The 14495-nt window shown below is 55.5% G+C and overlaps 1 protein-coding gene across 1 annotated transcript; it reads left to right on the forward strand.

The window, feature by feature from the left end:
• Positions 1-271: 271 nt before the first annotated feature.
• On the forward strand, positions 272-14495 carry TRIM8 (tripartite motif containing 8). The gene is made up of 6 exons (XM_004370087.2): positions 272-1568; positions 11035-11130; positions 11454-11687; positions 12515-12546; positions 12677-12792; positions 13142-14495. Exons 1-6 carry the CDS (start codon positions 999-1001, stop codon positions 13747-13749), a joined length of 1656 nt encoding a protein of 551 aa, XP_004370144.1. The 5' UTR covers positions 272-998; the 3' UTR covers positions 13750-14495.

A 14495-nucleotide genomic window follows, 5' to 3' on the forward strand; every position in this document is an offset into this window, starting at 1 on the left:
CCCGTTCATTAGCAGTTGAGAAAAATTCCTTTCTAGTTTGATCAATCCTTGTTTTCCTCGCAGAGCCGAGGCGCCCGCCCAGCGCGGGGACGGGGAGCGGGGTCTGTCCGCGGCGGGGGCGCGCGGCGCCGGGCCTCGGGGGAGCGCAGAAGTGGCGACGAGGGGGTCAGTCCAGAGCACCGCCGGGGCTGCTCCCTCCCTCTCTTCCGTTTTTTTTTTTTTTTTTTTTTTTTCCACTTCTCTCCCTCCCCCTTCCGTTTCTATTTGTGAAGGGAGGAGGAAGGCAGAGGCGGGCTGGTGTCTTTGGCCGCGGACTGGAATTTCATCTGAATGACTGCCCCTGCGCGCACGCAGCGCCCCGGAGACGGACCGCCTGCGCCCGGCACCCGCGGACGGCCAGCCAGCTGGGGGGCGTCCGCGCCACGGCCAGAGGGCAGCCAGCTCGCCTCTCCCGCCGCGTCCTGATCTAGCCACGCTCGGCGCGGCTGCCCTCGGTTGCCGGCCTTTCGGAGCCTGGAGGAGGAGAGGGAGGCGCGGCGCCGGCGAGCCGGGAGGGAGTCACCATCGCCGGCCGTCGCGAAGAGGAAGTGTGAGGCTCTGGGGCTCTGTCCGCCGTGGGGCGCGCCCCAATGTCAGCCTCGGGCCCGAATACAGTCCGCGAGCCGCCGCTGCCCTAGCCGCGCCGACGGGGAGGTGGCCTCTTATATGGAATTTGGACCTCGGCGCTCCCCACCAGGGCTGGTGCCCCGGCCCTGGCGCAGCCCGCTGCCTCCAGCTAGGAGCTCGGGAGGAGAAAACGCAGCCGGCTGCGCGCGCGGCGTGAGGACCGAGGCTTCCTCCTCTGGGGGGCGGACGCACGGAAGGCGCTGGTGACTGAGCGACTGTCGGTGCCGGCTGGGGCCGGAGCTCGGGGCTCGGTGGAACTACAACTGCACCGGACGGACCCCCAGGGTTGGGGAGTTGGGGAGGCCTGCCCGGGCCCCCTTCCCGCAGCCGCCATGGCGGAGAATTGGAAGAACTGCTTCGAGGAGGAGCTCATCTGCCCCATCTGCCTGCACGTCTTCGTAGAGCCCGTGCAGCTGCCGTGCAAACACAACTTCTGCCGGGGCTGCATCGGCGAGGCGTGGGCCAAGGACAGCGGCCTGGTGCGCTGTCCGGAGTGCAACCAGGCCTACAACCAGAAGCCGGGCCTGGAGAAGAACCTAAAGCTCACCAACATCGTGGAGAAGTTCAACGCCCTGCACGTGGAGAAGCCGCCGGCGGCTCTGCACTGCGTTTTCTGCCGCCGCGGCCCCCCGCTGCCCGCGCAGAAGGTCTGCCTGCGCTGTGAGGCGCCCTGCTGCCAGTCCCACGTGCAGACGCACCTGCAGCAGCCCTCCACTGCCCGCGGGCACCTCCTGGTGGAGGCGGACGACGTGCGGGCCTGGAGCTGCCCGCAGCACAACGCCTACCGCCTCTACCACTGCGAGGCCGAGCAGGTGGCCGTGTGCCAGTACTGCTGCTACTACAGCGGCGCGCATCAGGGACACTCGGTGTGCGACGTGGAGATCCGGAGGAATGAGATCCGGGCAAGTACCCTGCAGACACACACACACACAGACACACACAGACACACACTCACTCACTCTCTCTCTCTCTCTCTCTCTCTCTCTGTCTCTCTCTCTCTGTCTCTCTCTCTCTCTGTCTCTCTCTCTCTCTCTGTGTCTCTCTCTCTCTCTCTCTCTCTCACTCACTCTCTCACTCTCTCACTCTCTCATTCTCTCTCTCTTTCTCACACTCCCACTCCCACACACTCCTGCCTGGGGCCCTGCATCCATCCATCAGGACAGGCTGTTGTGGCATCAGACCAGAGACCTCCTTCCAAACTCTCCTACTTTGAAAGTTTGGGAGCAAATCCTGGGAAGAAGGGTCCCCTAGCACTACTTGACATATTGCTGCACCTGTGGTCATAGGTCCATCTTGTGAGTCATTTATAGAACTGGGGCGTGGGACTGTCAGGGGTAGAGTTTGGGTGTTGCTTTTCTGTTTTGCACGCAGCACCCTCCCCCAGCGTTGTTTCTGTAGCCCCTACGGGAAGTCACCAAGGCAGTGACCCTGGCCCTGCTTCTCCAGCTGCTGTTTATGTAATGAGTGTCCTGGTGCCACTGCTGTGGCTGACATGATCCATGATGCTGGCATACCAATGAGGAAGTAAACAAAAGCAGCCATGTTAGTTTCAATCTCTATTGGAAACACATGGTGGTGGGGGGCAGCAGGCTTCCAGAGGGAATGTAGAACTCAGGGTATCTATGTGGACAGTCCTGGACAGCATCTCAGCCATTTGGATTACTCCCAATAGCCCAGTCTCTGGGTGAGAAACCCTGCCCTCTATGTGCCTGTCTGTTGCACACGTTTGCATGAACAAACCTTAAAGTATGTGTCTTCCATCACCCTGAGCCCTTGTCTCTCAGCCCAGCCCTCGATCGCAGCCCTCCCACATTTGGGGTGGGGAAGTGGAAGACGGAAAAAGAATCCTGTGGGTTTAAGGTTGAGCCGCCTTGAAATCTGGTTTCAAGCAGCTGGCTCCCCTGGGCTGCCGGCTGGGTGATTACGGAACCACATCCCCTCCCACTGTATACACCCTGCAGCAGCAGCCAATGTCAAAACCTCCTTCCCCTTCAGGCCTCAGAGCCTGGCTCTGGAGCTGGACTGAGGCAATACTTCCGTCCCCTTAAGTGGAGGTGGGGGGGGGGGGCGCCTCCTAGGTCCCTCCCCGGTCCCCTGGCTTTCAGGGTTGAGTCATACTAGAAGGAAGGGGTTGGCCTGACACTGTCTGAGCCATCTCAGAAGCCCCAGCTTGGGGCTTGGGTGTGATATGGTGGCTAGGTTGGCCTTTGGGAGGACTGGGAGTGTTTATGGGTGGGAGCCCCTGGAGGCTAGTTGAGGCCAGTGGGGAGGTTGGGTATGAGGAAGCTCTGAGCAGGGGCAGGTTGTAGATGGAGGCTGTTTCCTGTGGAGGGGGACCAGTCAGAATGAGTCACCATTTAGCAACTAAAAAACATATACATACAACCAACAAAAGGCAGGAGGGCCACCACAGGCTGAGGGCGGGGATAACAAATAAAATTTGCTGTATAATTAGTTTTCAGTCGGATGGGTTAGCTCTGGGGTTTTGTGCCAGTGCAGGCCTCTGGTTTCTTAAAGGAAATGGGGGTGGCGGGGTGGAGAGAAGAGCCACTCCCCCAACACTGGGGTTGGGAAAGGCGGAGGCCTCTGGGAAGCCGATGAGTCCCTGGTTGCCCTCCAGCCCCCACTTAGGGCAAGCAGAGCATTGACTTTCTCCAGGATTGGGAAGCCACTGCTATTAATAAAGATGGAAGGGCTGGGGGAGGAGGATGGGAAAAAAGCAAAGGCAAGAGAAAGGCGGGCTGTCCAGTGCTGTGTCCTGGGATTGGCAGCAGAAAGTCAGGGGAGGGGAAGGAAGAGGATGTGGCTGAAAGGGACAGAGGAGGGGGCAGCAACCTGGGGTGGTGCGTGGATGTGTACCCGCACCCACCCCATGGCTGTGGTCTTAGCTGTGTCTGAGTGCTAAGGTGTGTTTTTAAGTGATGTCGGGGTTCGGGGGGAGACATAATTGCACCTGATTTGGTGGTAGGAGGGTATCTGGGTGTGTTTGTGTCTTTGAGGTTTTTCCTTCAAATGCACCTGTCTCCCATCTGTATAGTTGGGAGATAGGAGTGGTGGGGGACAAGTCCGTGCAGAGTATACCCTAGGGTTCCCACCAGCAGGCCCCTGAATCCTCTGGCTCTTGAAAGGAACCGGATGGAGGCGGGCGCTGAACTTTGTTAGCAGCTCTGTGTGTTTTTGTGCCTGGTGTGGGCAGGCTCAGGAGGAGTGGGTTGCATCAGGGCCAGATGTGCAATTCTGTGCATTCAGCATCTGTGCAGGGCAGCCTGAATCTTATCCTCCTCCAGGCTCCCTTACTCCAGGCCCTTGGAATTCTTTCTGGTGCCCCAGGGCACTGGGGTTGGAATCCCTTCAATAGCCCAGTGTCACTCAAGTGTGAATTTGACTTATTCACTGTGGAAGAAGAAAGGCCCTGCCCTTCCTGGGGGGCTAGGGGTGGGCAGTGGGGAACCTGAATGGTTGAACCTCTCCTTTCTCCACCATCTCTAGGCCAGACAGGGGGAGGGGCCTTTTCCTTGGCTCCTTTTCCCTTGTAGGAGCAAGTCTCTCTTAAACAGCCTCTGCTGGTATGTGGATGAGGGCAACAGAATTCTCCAGGGTATAGGAGCAGAGGCACAGAGAGCTGGTACATGCCTTAGAAAATAGCCGTTTCTTGTTCTTCTTCTTCTGCCTTCTGGAGGTGGGGGCTGCTGAAATGCCGTATTTGTTAGAAATAGGAAATCCTGATTGACCCCTCCCTGGCGCGCGCGCCCCCCCCCCATCTGCATACTCACATGCACCACCTCTGCATATGGGCCAGTGGCTTAGAGCAGTGTTGCCCTGAGAGGGAGTGGGCAGAAGGTTGAGGCCCGATGCCCACTGAATGGGCCCCAGAGACCCATCCTGACCTGTAAAGGTGTTCTCCCTTGGGGCTGTGGGAGGCTAAGCTCCCAAGATTGGGACATCCAGATGGGGCTCAGGCTTGGCAGTTTGGATAGTCAAACCTCCTCCCAGCCCCGAGGTAGGAGCTGGGAGCACCCCTGATATCTTCTGTTTTTCTTTTAAACTGGGAAGGTTTTTTTGTTTGGTTTTGGTTTTTTATTGTACTTTAGGTGAAGGCTTACAGAACAAATAGTTTCTCATTACACAGTCAGTACGCATATTGTTTTATGACATTGGTTAACAACCCCACAACATGTCAACACTCTCCCTTCTCGACCTTGGAGGACCTTTTTTCTTTTTCACACCCCTTATGATTTGACCTTCAACATGGAAAGAAGACCTGGGAGAAGGTCTAGTTATGTGTATGAGGGGCCGTGCAGGGTGTGTGTGTTTAAGTGTATCTGTCTGAGCTTGTGCAGTCATAGTTGTGTGTCTATGTCATCTCTCAGGCCCCAGATCAAGATGTCTCTGGAACTGTTGCCAGGACCCTGTTCCTTGCATTCTCAGAGGTTCAGACTTGAGAAGAGGTGTTCTCTGGGGGAGGGGATCCCTTTGCTGGGGCCAGTTTGGGGTTTGCAGCTGCATGGGGTAAGGGTACCCTGCTCACACTGGTCCTGGCTGGGGAGGTTGCACTGGGAGCGTGGAGGGAATGCTGGGTCTCTGCCGCCAGGTGTCTGTCTTTGGGTGGGCTCTGTAGGTGGGAGGAGCCTGGTTCGGGCAGTGCAGGCCTACTGCTTGCCACTTCTCCAGCAGACCATACTCCTGAGGTCTTAGGTGGGGTGTGGAGGCTGTGTGTGTGTGTGTGTGTGTGTGTGTGTGTGAGTGTGAGTGTGATGGAGGGTCATATAGCTGCCCCTTAACCATTCTGAGTCTGTGTAGAAGGTGGCTCTCGCTTGGCCTTCCCCCCTGGGCGCCAAGAGTAGCTTCAGACAGAGGCCCAGCCCCCCACCTCCACCCCAGGATCCTGCTGCCACAGCCGGGGCATCTGTCATGCACGCCCTATTGATTACTCTTCCCCCTGCAGCTCTGGGAGGCTGTGCATACATGTCTCTCTGCAGGTATGTGTGTGAGAGGAGGAGAGAAGAGGATGTCTGCATGCCATGCTTACTGGGTCCCTCACATTGAAGTTGAGTGTGCATGCATGACATGATAGTTGTCAGCAGGACTATGCTACTGTGTGAGTCCCTGCTCCCAGCAATGGTAGTTTGGTGGTTGTGAGCCTGTGCCAGCAGCATGTGAACTTCTCACCTGGTGGAGGATGTGGGGAGGGGAGAGGAAGATGGGATTTACCTTAGGCTGAGCTTGTTGCCTGGGGAGGGTATTGGAGGTAGGAGCCAGGATGGGTCCTGTGATGTTGTACTGGGGGCAGTATTGGTGGGCAAGGAAGAGGGGAATCCGGCTTGGGTCCCTGCTCTGGGTTGAGCCGGCGCCCTGGCCGAGCTCATCCCTGGCCCTGGGAAAGCCTTCCTTTCCGGCTGGCCTGGCATTCAAACCCAGACAAAGGGGGGCTTTCTCTCTTGCGTCTTTGTTCTGCTGCCCCAGAGCGCTGCTCTCTGCATGGCAAAAGCTAATTCCGCTCTGCAGCTGAGAAACCTTTTGGGTCCGCCTAGGCTTGCCTCTGAGGTGCCGCCTCTCCTTGCCCTGGCTTCCACCCTGTAGCCCCTCTCTCTCTGGGTCCGTGGTTTCCCTAGTCTAAGGCAGGGGCTGAAACATGGGAAGATGGGTCTAGGGCAGACAGCTTTTCTGAGAGAAGAGCAGAGTGCCATGGGCCCCAAGGAGAGAGAAGGCAAACCTACTCCTGAGATAAGGGCCTAGGTTGCGGAGAGGGCTGGCAACTGGGTGAGGAGGTTAGGATAGGGTAGTTCTGAACGCGGGGCTGCAGCCAGGGCTGGAATGGCATGAGAGTCACCTAGGCAGGGACCTGAGCAGGAAGAGGTGTTCCAGCAACCCAGCCCCAGGTGCCTGTCTGCCTCCCTCCCCCCCCCACCACCCCCACCACCACCACCACCACAGGGGGCTGCTGGAGCCAGCCCTGGCCTTGTCTGAAAACATAGAAACTGCCTCTGCCCCAGCCCCGGGGGCCCTGTTCCCTGCTGACCTTGCTTCTCTTCATGGTTCACTTGAGAGTTTTATTATTATTATTTATTAACTTTTATACAGCCCAGAGTCCTCACAGCCTCACCCGTCTGCCAGTCCAGCCTGGCATCAAAAATGCCAGCTGGGCCTGGCCAGTCAGGCTCCAGAGGATATGTGGCAGGAGCATACAACTATCCCCTCTCCAGGCTGGGATGGGAGCCAGAGAGAGCAGTTTGAGGCCGAGTCTCAAAGGAGGGGCAGTGGGTCTGAGGAGCAGGACACTCTGGGGCCCTGGAGGGATGGGAATGGAGTAGATGCTTTTGCCCTCTCAGGCCCAGGAGCAGAACTTGAGGGCGAGGTAAGCAGGTCCTGCCTAGCCAAGGGGCTGCTGAGTGGGGATGGGGTTGCCCCGCCCAACACTGGAAGCCTGGTCTCTGGGTCTCAGACCTCATGTGCTTCTATCTAGACCTTGAAGTGTGCCACAGTTCAGATGACTAGTGAGGGGCTTCCCCTACTACCCTTGTAGGAGAATCTCTTCCCACCTCAGTTGTGGGTTTTTCCCAGATAGGAAGTGGGGCCTCATGGCTCTCAGCAGTTCTCTGGGGAAGCAAGGTGGGGGTTAGTGTAGAAAGGAAGCTGCTGGTAATGGGGAGGGGTCCAGGCCTTGCTTCCTCTGCTCCTCACCTTCCAGTGGGGTGGGGGTAATGATAGGACTGCAGGCGGTGAATATTTCCTTCCTTCCCCTACTTCCCCAGTGACTGAGGTAGCAGTGGGCCACCCTCTTCCCCCAGGCATTGTTTGTGGCAGGAACTATATCACGTGCCCCCAGGACAGGCCCTGCAAGGATAGACTGCTGGCTGGCCCCCTCCCCCTTCCTTTCTGGCTGGCAACCCCTTCCTGCCCTCTCCCCCCACCCCTGCAACAGCGACAGGCACCCCATAGCTTCTGAGCTGGGGAAGGGGAAATGAAACCCACCCACCACCACCAGGGATTGTGGGCCTCTGCCTTTGTTAGGCAAGGGAAGACACACCAGAGCCCCAGGGTACAAGTGCCACCAGGGGAGGCTCCGAGAAAAGCCTAGAAGAGGAAGAGGGAAGGGGCCGAGCCCTAACCCCTAGGACTGGACAGGGAGTGCCTCCCTCAGTTCTGCCTGAGAGTTCAGCCATGAGGTCCCTGGGATCCTCCCAGGGCCTCAGCAGGAGACCTCCGATTGTCCTGGAGGGTGGCAGTGGGACAGCCCCATTCCTGTCCTCTAGGAACCTGGGGCTGCTCCGTTTCTACCCTTCATCTGGCCTCACTCTGGGCACCCCCCCAATCTGGCACTGATGGGCAGGGAGACCATGGTGTACAGATCGGGGCAGCTGGGAACCTGGGCTTTCAGGTGTCCGGAGCACTGGGATGGCAGGAGTGACCTGGAGCCTGAGGTGCTTCTGGGAGCCTTGTCTTCCTGAGTGTGGGGACAGGGTAGCAGCAGATGAGAATTTGAGGGCCCTGTGTTATAGGGGAGGAAAAAGACCTGATGTTCTGGGCAGGGGTGCTCCTGGTCCTCTTGCCTTTATAACAGGCCTCCCTCAGTGGTCTGGGCCTTCAGGAGGCCAGTTCTCACTGTGCAGGGGCTTGGGTTGAAATATATATGCAGCTATGTGCAACAGTATGTATGAGGTGGCCTCAGGGCCCAGGCTGGGTGTGTGTGTATAGTTGTATGCATGTATGTGGGCAGTACTACAGGGTGCGTCCTTCCTTCTTCACACAAGTCTGGGTACGACTCTCTGTTCCAGCCTCCCACCCAAGCTGTGTCCATTTCCAGGCTCTGACCCTCAGGCTGGTGCTTGCTCCCTGTGCTTCTGTCCCTGGAGGTGGGGGGCCTGCTGGAAGGGCAAGATACTGCTGGGGGCAGGGCCTCCTGAGTCTGGTTCTTAGAGGTCCTGTCCTAGGCTATTGAAAGGCCAAGTTTGGGAGGGGGTGCCCCAGACTTCCCCAGCTTAGAACCTGAGAACCTTACCTCCCACCTCCTCCTGTCCCCAGGGTCCTGGGTCTTTGTTTCCAAGTAGCCACCAACACAAAATAGGGTCTGACAGAAGTCTCTTGCTGGCCTTGGTTTCTTCATATGTAAAATGGGTTGGAGGGAGTGAGGAAGGGATTAATGGCAATTTATCTTTGGGAAGCCAGCTGGGTGTTGTTGGGAGTAGAGGTCAGGGGATCAAGCTTGAGGGTGACTCTGAGGCCCCTCAAAGGAAGAAAAAGAACCACTCTTTTTGAGTGGACACTTACTGCAAGCTAGGCTCTGGGAAAGCTGCACTAAAAACCTTATTTGCTGTGCAAAACCCATGTGTTTATTCAGTAGCTATGTTCTGCATCTGCAGGGTGCTCGGGCATTTGTGCGGTCTGCCTGGGTGGAGAGGTGAAGAAAATCAGCAGCGAAGCTCTGTTTTCAAGGAGATCAGACCATGGTGGATGAGACAGTCAGAAGACTACAGAGCAGCACTGTCCAATAGAACTTTCCGCAGTGACAGGAATGTTGCGTGTATATGGTGTCTAATACAGTAACCACTAGCTCATCTGGCTATGGAGCACTTGAAATGTGGCTGATGGAACTGAGGAAATTTAATTTATTGTAATTAAATTTAAACAGGCACATCTGGCTAGTGGCTACCGTATATTGGACAGTGCCATATAGAGGGAGAGCAGAATATGACAGAATATGAATATGTCAGGACGAGGGACCTGCACAAACTTAGAGCAGGGGTCATTGAAGGCTTCTTAGAGGAGAGGGGGCCCAAGTTGGGCCTTGAAAGAATGAAGGGGAGGGAGGACGCATTGTGGGCTGCAGAAAAACATGAGCAGAGTCCAGGGAGTTAAGATGAGCACAGAATGTTGGGGACAGGATACCAGCCCACCTGGCTGGGAGAGTCAGGTTGTAAGAGAGTCTTCGTTGCCGTGCTGAAGTACTTGAAAGGAGGGAGTCATTGAGGTTCTTGAGCAAGGGAGAGACCCTGTTTGAAGAGGGGTGTTTGGTGAGGAGGGTGACAGGGTGTGTGGATCAGCCTGCTGGACAGGGCTGGGAGAAGAGGGGTTGTGGGAACAGTAGATTAGAGCTGGGAAGAGCAGCTTGGTCCATTGCCTTATTTCACTTGGTATGACTATTCAAGCAAAACCCAGCTAAAGGAGGAGGTGGCTGTAGTATGAGAAGCTGTACCTAAAAATCCAGGAAACTGGCTTGGATCTTAGGAGAGCCATGGTCTTCCTTCTGCCTGGGTTTGACTAATGGGCTATGGGAGCTAGCAAGGACTTCAGAGGCCTAGCTCTCGGTGTCAAAAACGGCCTCACACCAGTTCAGTCATGGCTGACGAAGAGAAATTGGAACAGATCCGATTTTTAAAATTTGGGTGAAGTGGACCAATAACCGGAACAGGAAAAATAACACATCAAAGCTCTGGAATAGGAGACTCGGAAGAGGTGTAGTGAGCCCTTTCGGGAGATTGGATTATTGCCAGGACTGTGGAGAGCGACACACATTCAAAGCAACATGGGTGGCCACCATCTTTAAGCAGGGCACCACTGTTTTCGAGTCTGCTGGTCAAGAGATTTGGTCGCTATGCAGCATGCATGCTGCCCTTGTTTTCTCAGAGGGAGATTAAGTTTCCGGCAGGGCTTCAACCCGTAATTTTTCCCATTCCGGGTATCATTCTGGTTTACCCACATTTTAAAAATTCAGGTCCGTTTGGGTTTCACTTTGTTGGCCATGACTGAGTCGGGCAGAACTGGTTCGAAGCCCTGGTCAAAAACAAGGGACGGGGTGGCCGGCTTGATGCCCCCTAGTGTAGGGCTAGTGTGAGGTAAGAGCTTTGGACTGGGAGCCAGAGGAACTTGTGACCTTGGCCGTTGTTTGACCCTCTGCATCTTAGGGTGCTCATCTCTAAGATGGGGCTCCCCAGAGAGAGGCAGCATGGCTTGGATGAGCTGTCAGATCACCTGGGTTTGTATCCCTGCTGCCACTTACTAGCTGTGTGACTTTGGACAAAGTACTTAACCTCTTTGGGCCTCAGTTTCCTTTTCTATAAAATGCAGAAAAGTCAGTACAGGAAATGTGTTTGGAATAGAGGCTGACCTGACCCTGCCCTCAGCTTATGGTTTAAGCTAGTCCAGGCTTTTGGTGGCTGGTGTCAAACACTAGCCAGCCAGCTGTCGGCAGGTCCCTGGGATTGGACAGTGCCATGTAGAGGGCGGGTGGCAGAGATTTTAGGCCAGCTGGGACAAAGGACCTATAAGATGAATCTGTTCTTTAGAGGGGAGGGCGGTGCTCACCCACCCTTGGGAAGGGGCAGAGCCACAGCTCCCCTCTGATGTCCCTTACCCCAACTGTCCCTGCAGAAGATGCTGATGAAGCAGCAGGACCGGCTGGAGGAGCGAGAGCAGGACATTGAGGACCAGCTGTACAAACTCGAGTCAGACAAGCGCCTGGTGGAGGTAGCAAAGCCCAAGCCCGTGGTATGGGGTGGAGTAGTTGGGGTGCAGAGCTTTGAGTTAGTTCTTACGATCTCATGTGGTTGGTTCTGTGCCAGAACCCTTGGTCAGTCATTCAGTATGGGTCACCCCCACTGGTGCCGGGGGTGGCTGACACAGGGCTATGTGCTACTACCCAGTGGGGAACTGGCAGGTCAGACCTTGCCTTTGGGATCCCAGGGCAGTCAGGAGACTTGGAGTCCCAGGCTCCACTGTCCAGGATGTGAGTGGGAGCCAGAGGTACCCGGTGCTCACCTGCTCGCCCACTCCTGTCCCTGTGCCTGCAGGAGAAGGTGAGCCAGCTGAAGGAGGAGGTGCGGCTGCAGTATGAGAAGCTGCACCAGCTGCTGGATGAGGACCTGCGGCAGACGGTGGAGGTCCTGGACAAGGCCCAGGCCAAGTTCTGCAGCGAGAACGCAGCGCAGGCACTTCACCTCAGCGAGCGCATGCAGGAAGCCAAGAAGCTGCTCAGCTCCCTGCAGCTGCTCTTCGATAAGACAGAGGATGTCAGCTTCATGAAGGTGGGCTGGGCCCGGGACTAGGCTGTTGGGACCTAGGGGGCTGTTCCTGAATTGGAGTCTGCAATTTTCCACCCTCCCAACCAGCTTCCTCCCCACTAGTGTGCTCACAGGCCTTTGGCTTTGAAGCCAGCCTTCACTGATTCAAATCCTACCCTCCTCTTCCTAGCTTTGTGACCCTGGACAAGTCATACCTGGTCCCTATGCCTTAGTTCCTTCACCTATAAGATGAAGTTGATAATACAGGTCTACTATCCTTTATCCACAGTTCTAAATTTTTTTTAAAACTGCAGAAGACTAAAAAAAATTTGGCTACTCGTATAATAGCAAAAGCTGACCTGAATGGGTGTTGGGCAATTTGTAGTCTTTATTTATCTCACTTGATATGAATATTCAAGCATTTTGCTGCAGAAATGTTAACGTGTTGTCTTATGGTGTATCCCCCAGGTCCTGCTGGAGGTGATATGTAATATATGGTACAAGCACCATATTTCTCTTCTAAAATCAAAAAAATTCCAAATTCTAAAACACATTTGGCCCCAAAGATTTCAGATAAAGGATTTAGGGACCGCAGAACCTACCTCCTAGGCTAGTTGTGTGTATGAAATGATGGATATGTGGAAAGCATTTATAACAGTGTCTGTCACATTGCAAGCACTCAATAAATGTTAATTGTTCTCTTACCTTCTAAAATTGATGACCCCCTCGTTATACTCTGGCCAGAATCAGAGGGTCAACTCTACCTGGGAGAGGGAAGATGCGGGCAGCTTCCAACTTCCCCTCCCCCTATGCTGCCTTTCCCACTGACTGACCCTGTTCTCTCCCACTAGAACACCAAGTCTGTGAAAATCCTAATGGACAGGTGAGCAGATGGCCCCTGGCCCTCAGAGGAACATCTGGGGGTGGGCAGGGAGGGCCAGGCCCATGGGGGGAGGTAGGGCGGGCTCACGGTGATACCTCCTCACGGCAGATGCCCCGTCCACTGCCCCCAGGACCCAGACCTGCACAGGCAGCAGCCTTTCTCCCCCTAAGATCGGCCACCTGAACTCCAAGCTCTTCCTGAACGAGGTGGCCAAGAAGGAGAAGCAGCTACGGAAGATGCTAGAAGGTGAGGGTGGGGTCCTTGATAGAAGAGAGAGCCCTTTGGGCAGGGGTCAGAGTCAGAGCCTTTCTTCTGAGAGGTAGTGTGGCCTGGTTAGATAGACCTTTCTTCATTTGCTCGCTTTGCCACTTCTAGCTGTGGGACCTTGGGCAAACTGAGCCTCAGTTTCTTCAGCTGTAAAATAGAAATAATAATAGTATCTGCCTCCTTCGTATTGGAGTAGTGAGCATTGACTGAGATGGTGCATGATGTAATGTGCTTGGCCTACAGATGTGAAAGTTCCCCAGGGGAGAGGAGGGCCTGGGTTTGCTTATGGGTGGGAACTTTGATGACCTTTGCCCCAAACTCTCCACAGGCCCCTTCAGCACACCGGTGCCCTTCTTGCAGAGCGTCCCCCTGTACCCTTGCAGCGTGAGCAGCTCTGGGGCAGAAAAGCGCAAGCACTCAACAGCCTTCCCTGAGGCCAGTTTCCTAGAGACGTCATCGGGCCCTGTGGGCGGCCAGTATGGGGCGGCGGGCACAGCCAGCGGCGAGGGCCAGTCTGGGCAGCCCCTGGGGCCCTGCAGCTCCACACAGCACTTGGTGGCCCTGCCAGGCGGTGCCCAACCAGTACACTCAAGTCCTGTGTTCCCCCCATCACAGTATCCAAATGGCTCTGCCGCCCAGCAGCCCATGCTCCCCCAGTATGGCGGCCGCAAGATTCTCGTCTGTTCTGTGGACAACTGTTACTGTTCTTCCGTGGCCAACCATGGCAGCCACCAGCCCTACCCTCGCTCCGGCCACTTCCCCTGGACAGTGCCCTCGCAGGAGTATTCACACCCGCTTCCACCCACACCCTCGGTCCCCCAGTCCATTCCTGGCCTGGCGGTCAGAGACTGGCTTGACGCCTCCCAGCAGCCTGGCCACCAGGATTTCTACAGGGTGTATGGGCAGCCGTCCACCAAACACTATGTGACGAGCTAACGCCACGCGGGTGGCGGAGTGCTGGGGAATCTGGAATCTTCCCCTCAGCCCCCTGTGGCTCGGGAATTATGCATCCAGAGACCTACCTTCCTCTCTTCCTCTCCTCCCTCTCTTCTTCCCTCCATTCCCCCAAGTCTTTTCCTTTTGGATTTTGTTTTGTTTGGGGTTTTGTTTCTGATTTTTTTTTTTTTTTATTATGAATCTTCCGGACGCGGAGGTGACAGTGGGAGCTGGCCTGGGCTGGGGCCGCAGGTGGCCCTGGAGTTGGGAAGGCGTCTTGTCTCAAGGCGCTGAACTCTCTCTCTCTCTCTCCTTTTTTTTTTTTCTTTCCACTCCTTCTCCTTCAAACCCCTTTGGCTGGAAGGAGCCTCAGCTTCCCCTAAAGCCTTGGAGGGGTGCGGTCCAGCCCCTCACCCCACCCTGGGAGGAAGGACCAGTGCCCACTGGCCTGTTTCTTCCCTTGATTTTTGTTTTGGGCCGTTTGATCACTGATTAAGTAAGGAATGACCTGTAGATTGTGGAGCCTTTTTTTTTTTTTTTAAACCAAGAATGATTTCTCCTGCTTCCTTCTCCTCACCATCCTCCCAGATGGAGTTCAAAGGCCACTTCTCAAGCAGCTTTTGGCATCTTCAGCCTCAGAGTGGAATCTTTTAAAGACAGGAACCCCATGTCCAGGAAAGGGGAAAAGGAACTTTGCCAATGATAGTGACCACAGCAAAAGCAAATAATAATAATATTAATAATAA

This window comes from Trichechus manatus, unplaced genomic scaffold (assembly GCF_000243295.1).
Source record: "Trichechus manatus latirostris isolate Lorelei unplaced genomic scaffold, TriManLat1.0 scaffold00007, whole genome shotgun sequence".
Lineage (NCBI taxonomy): Eukaryota > Metazoa > Chordata > Mammalia > Sirenia > Trichechidae > Trichechus > Trichechus manatus.

Coding starts and splice junctions, on each gene's coding strand:
- TRIM8 (XM_004370087.2), top strand. CDS start 999: ATGGCGGAGAATTGGAAGAACTGCTTCGAGGAGGAGCTCATCTGCCCC. Junction 11,131..11,453: donor CAGACAAGCGCCTGGTGGAG/GTAGCAAAGCCC, acceptor CTGTGCCTGCAG/GAGAAGGTGAGCCAGCTGAA. Junction 11,688..12,514: donor AGGATGTCAGCTTCATGAAG/GTGGGCTGGGCC, acceptor CTCTCCCACTAG/AACACCAAGTCTGTGAAAAT.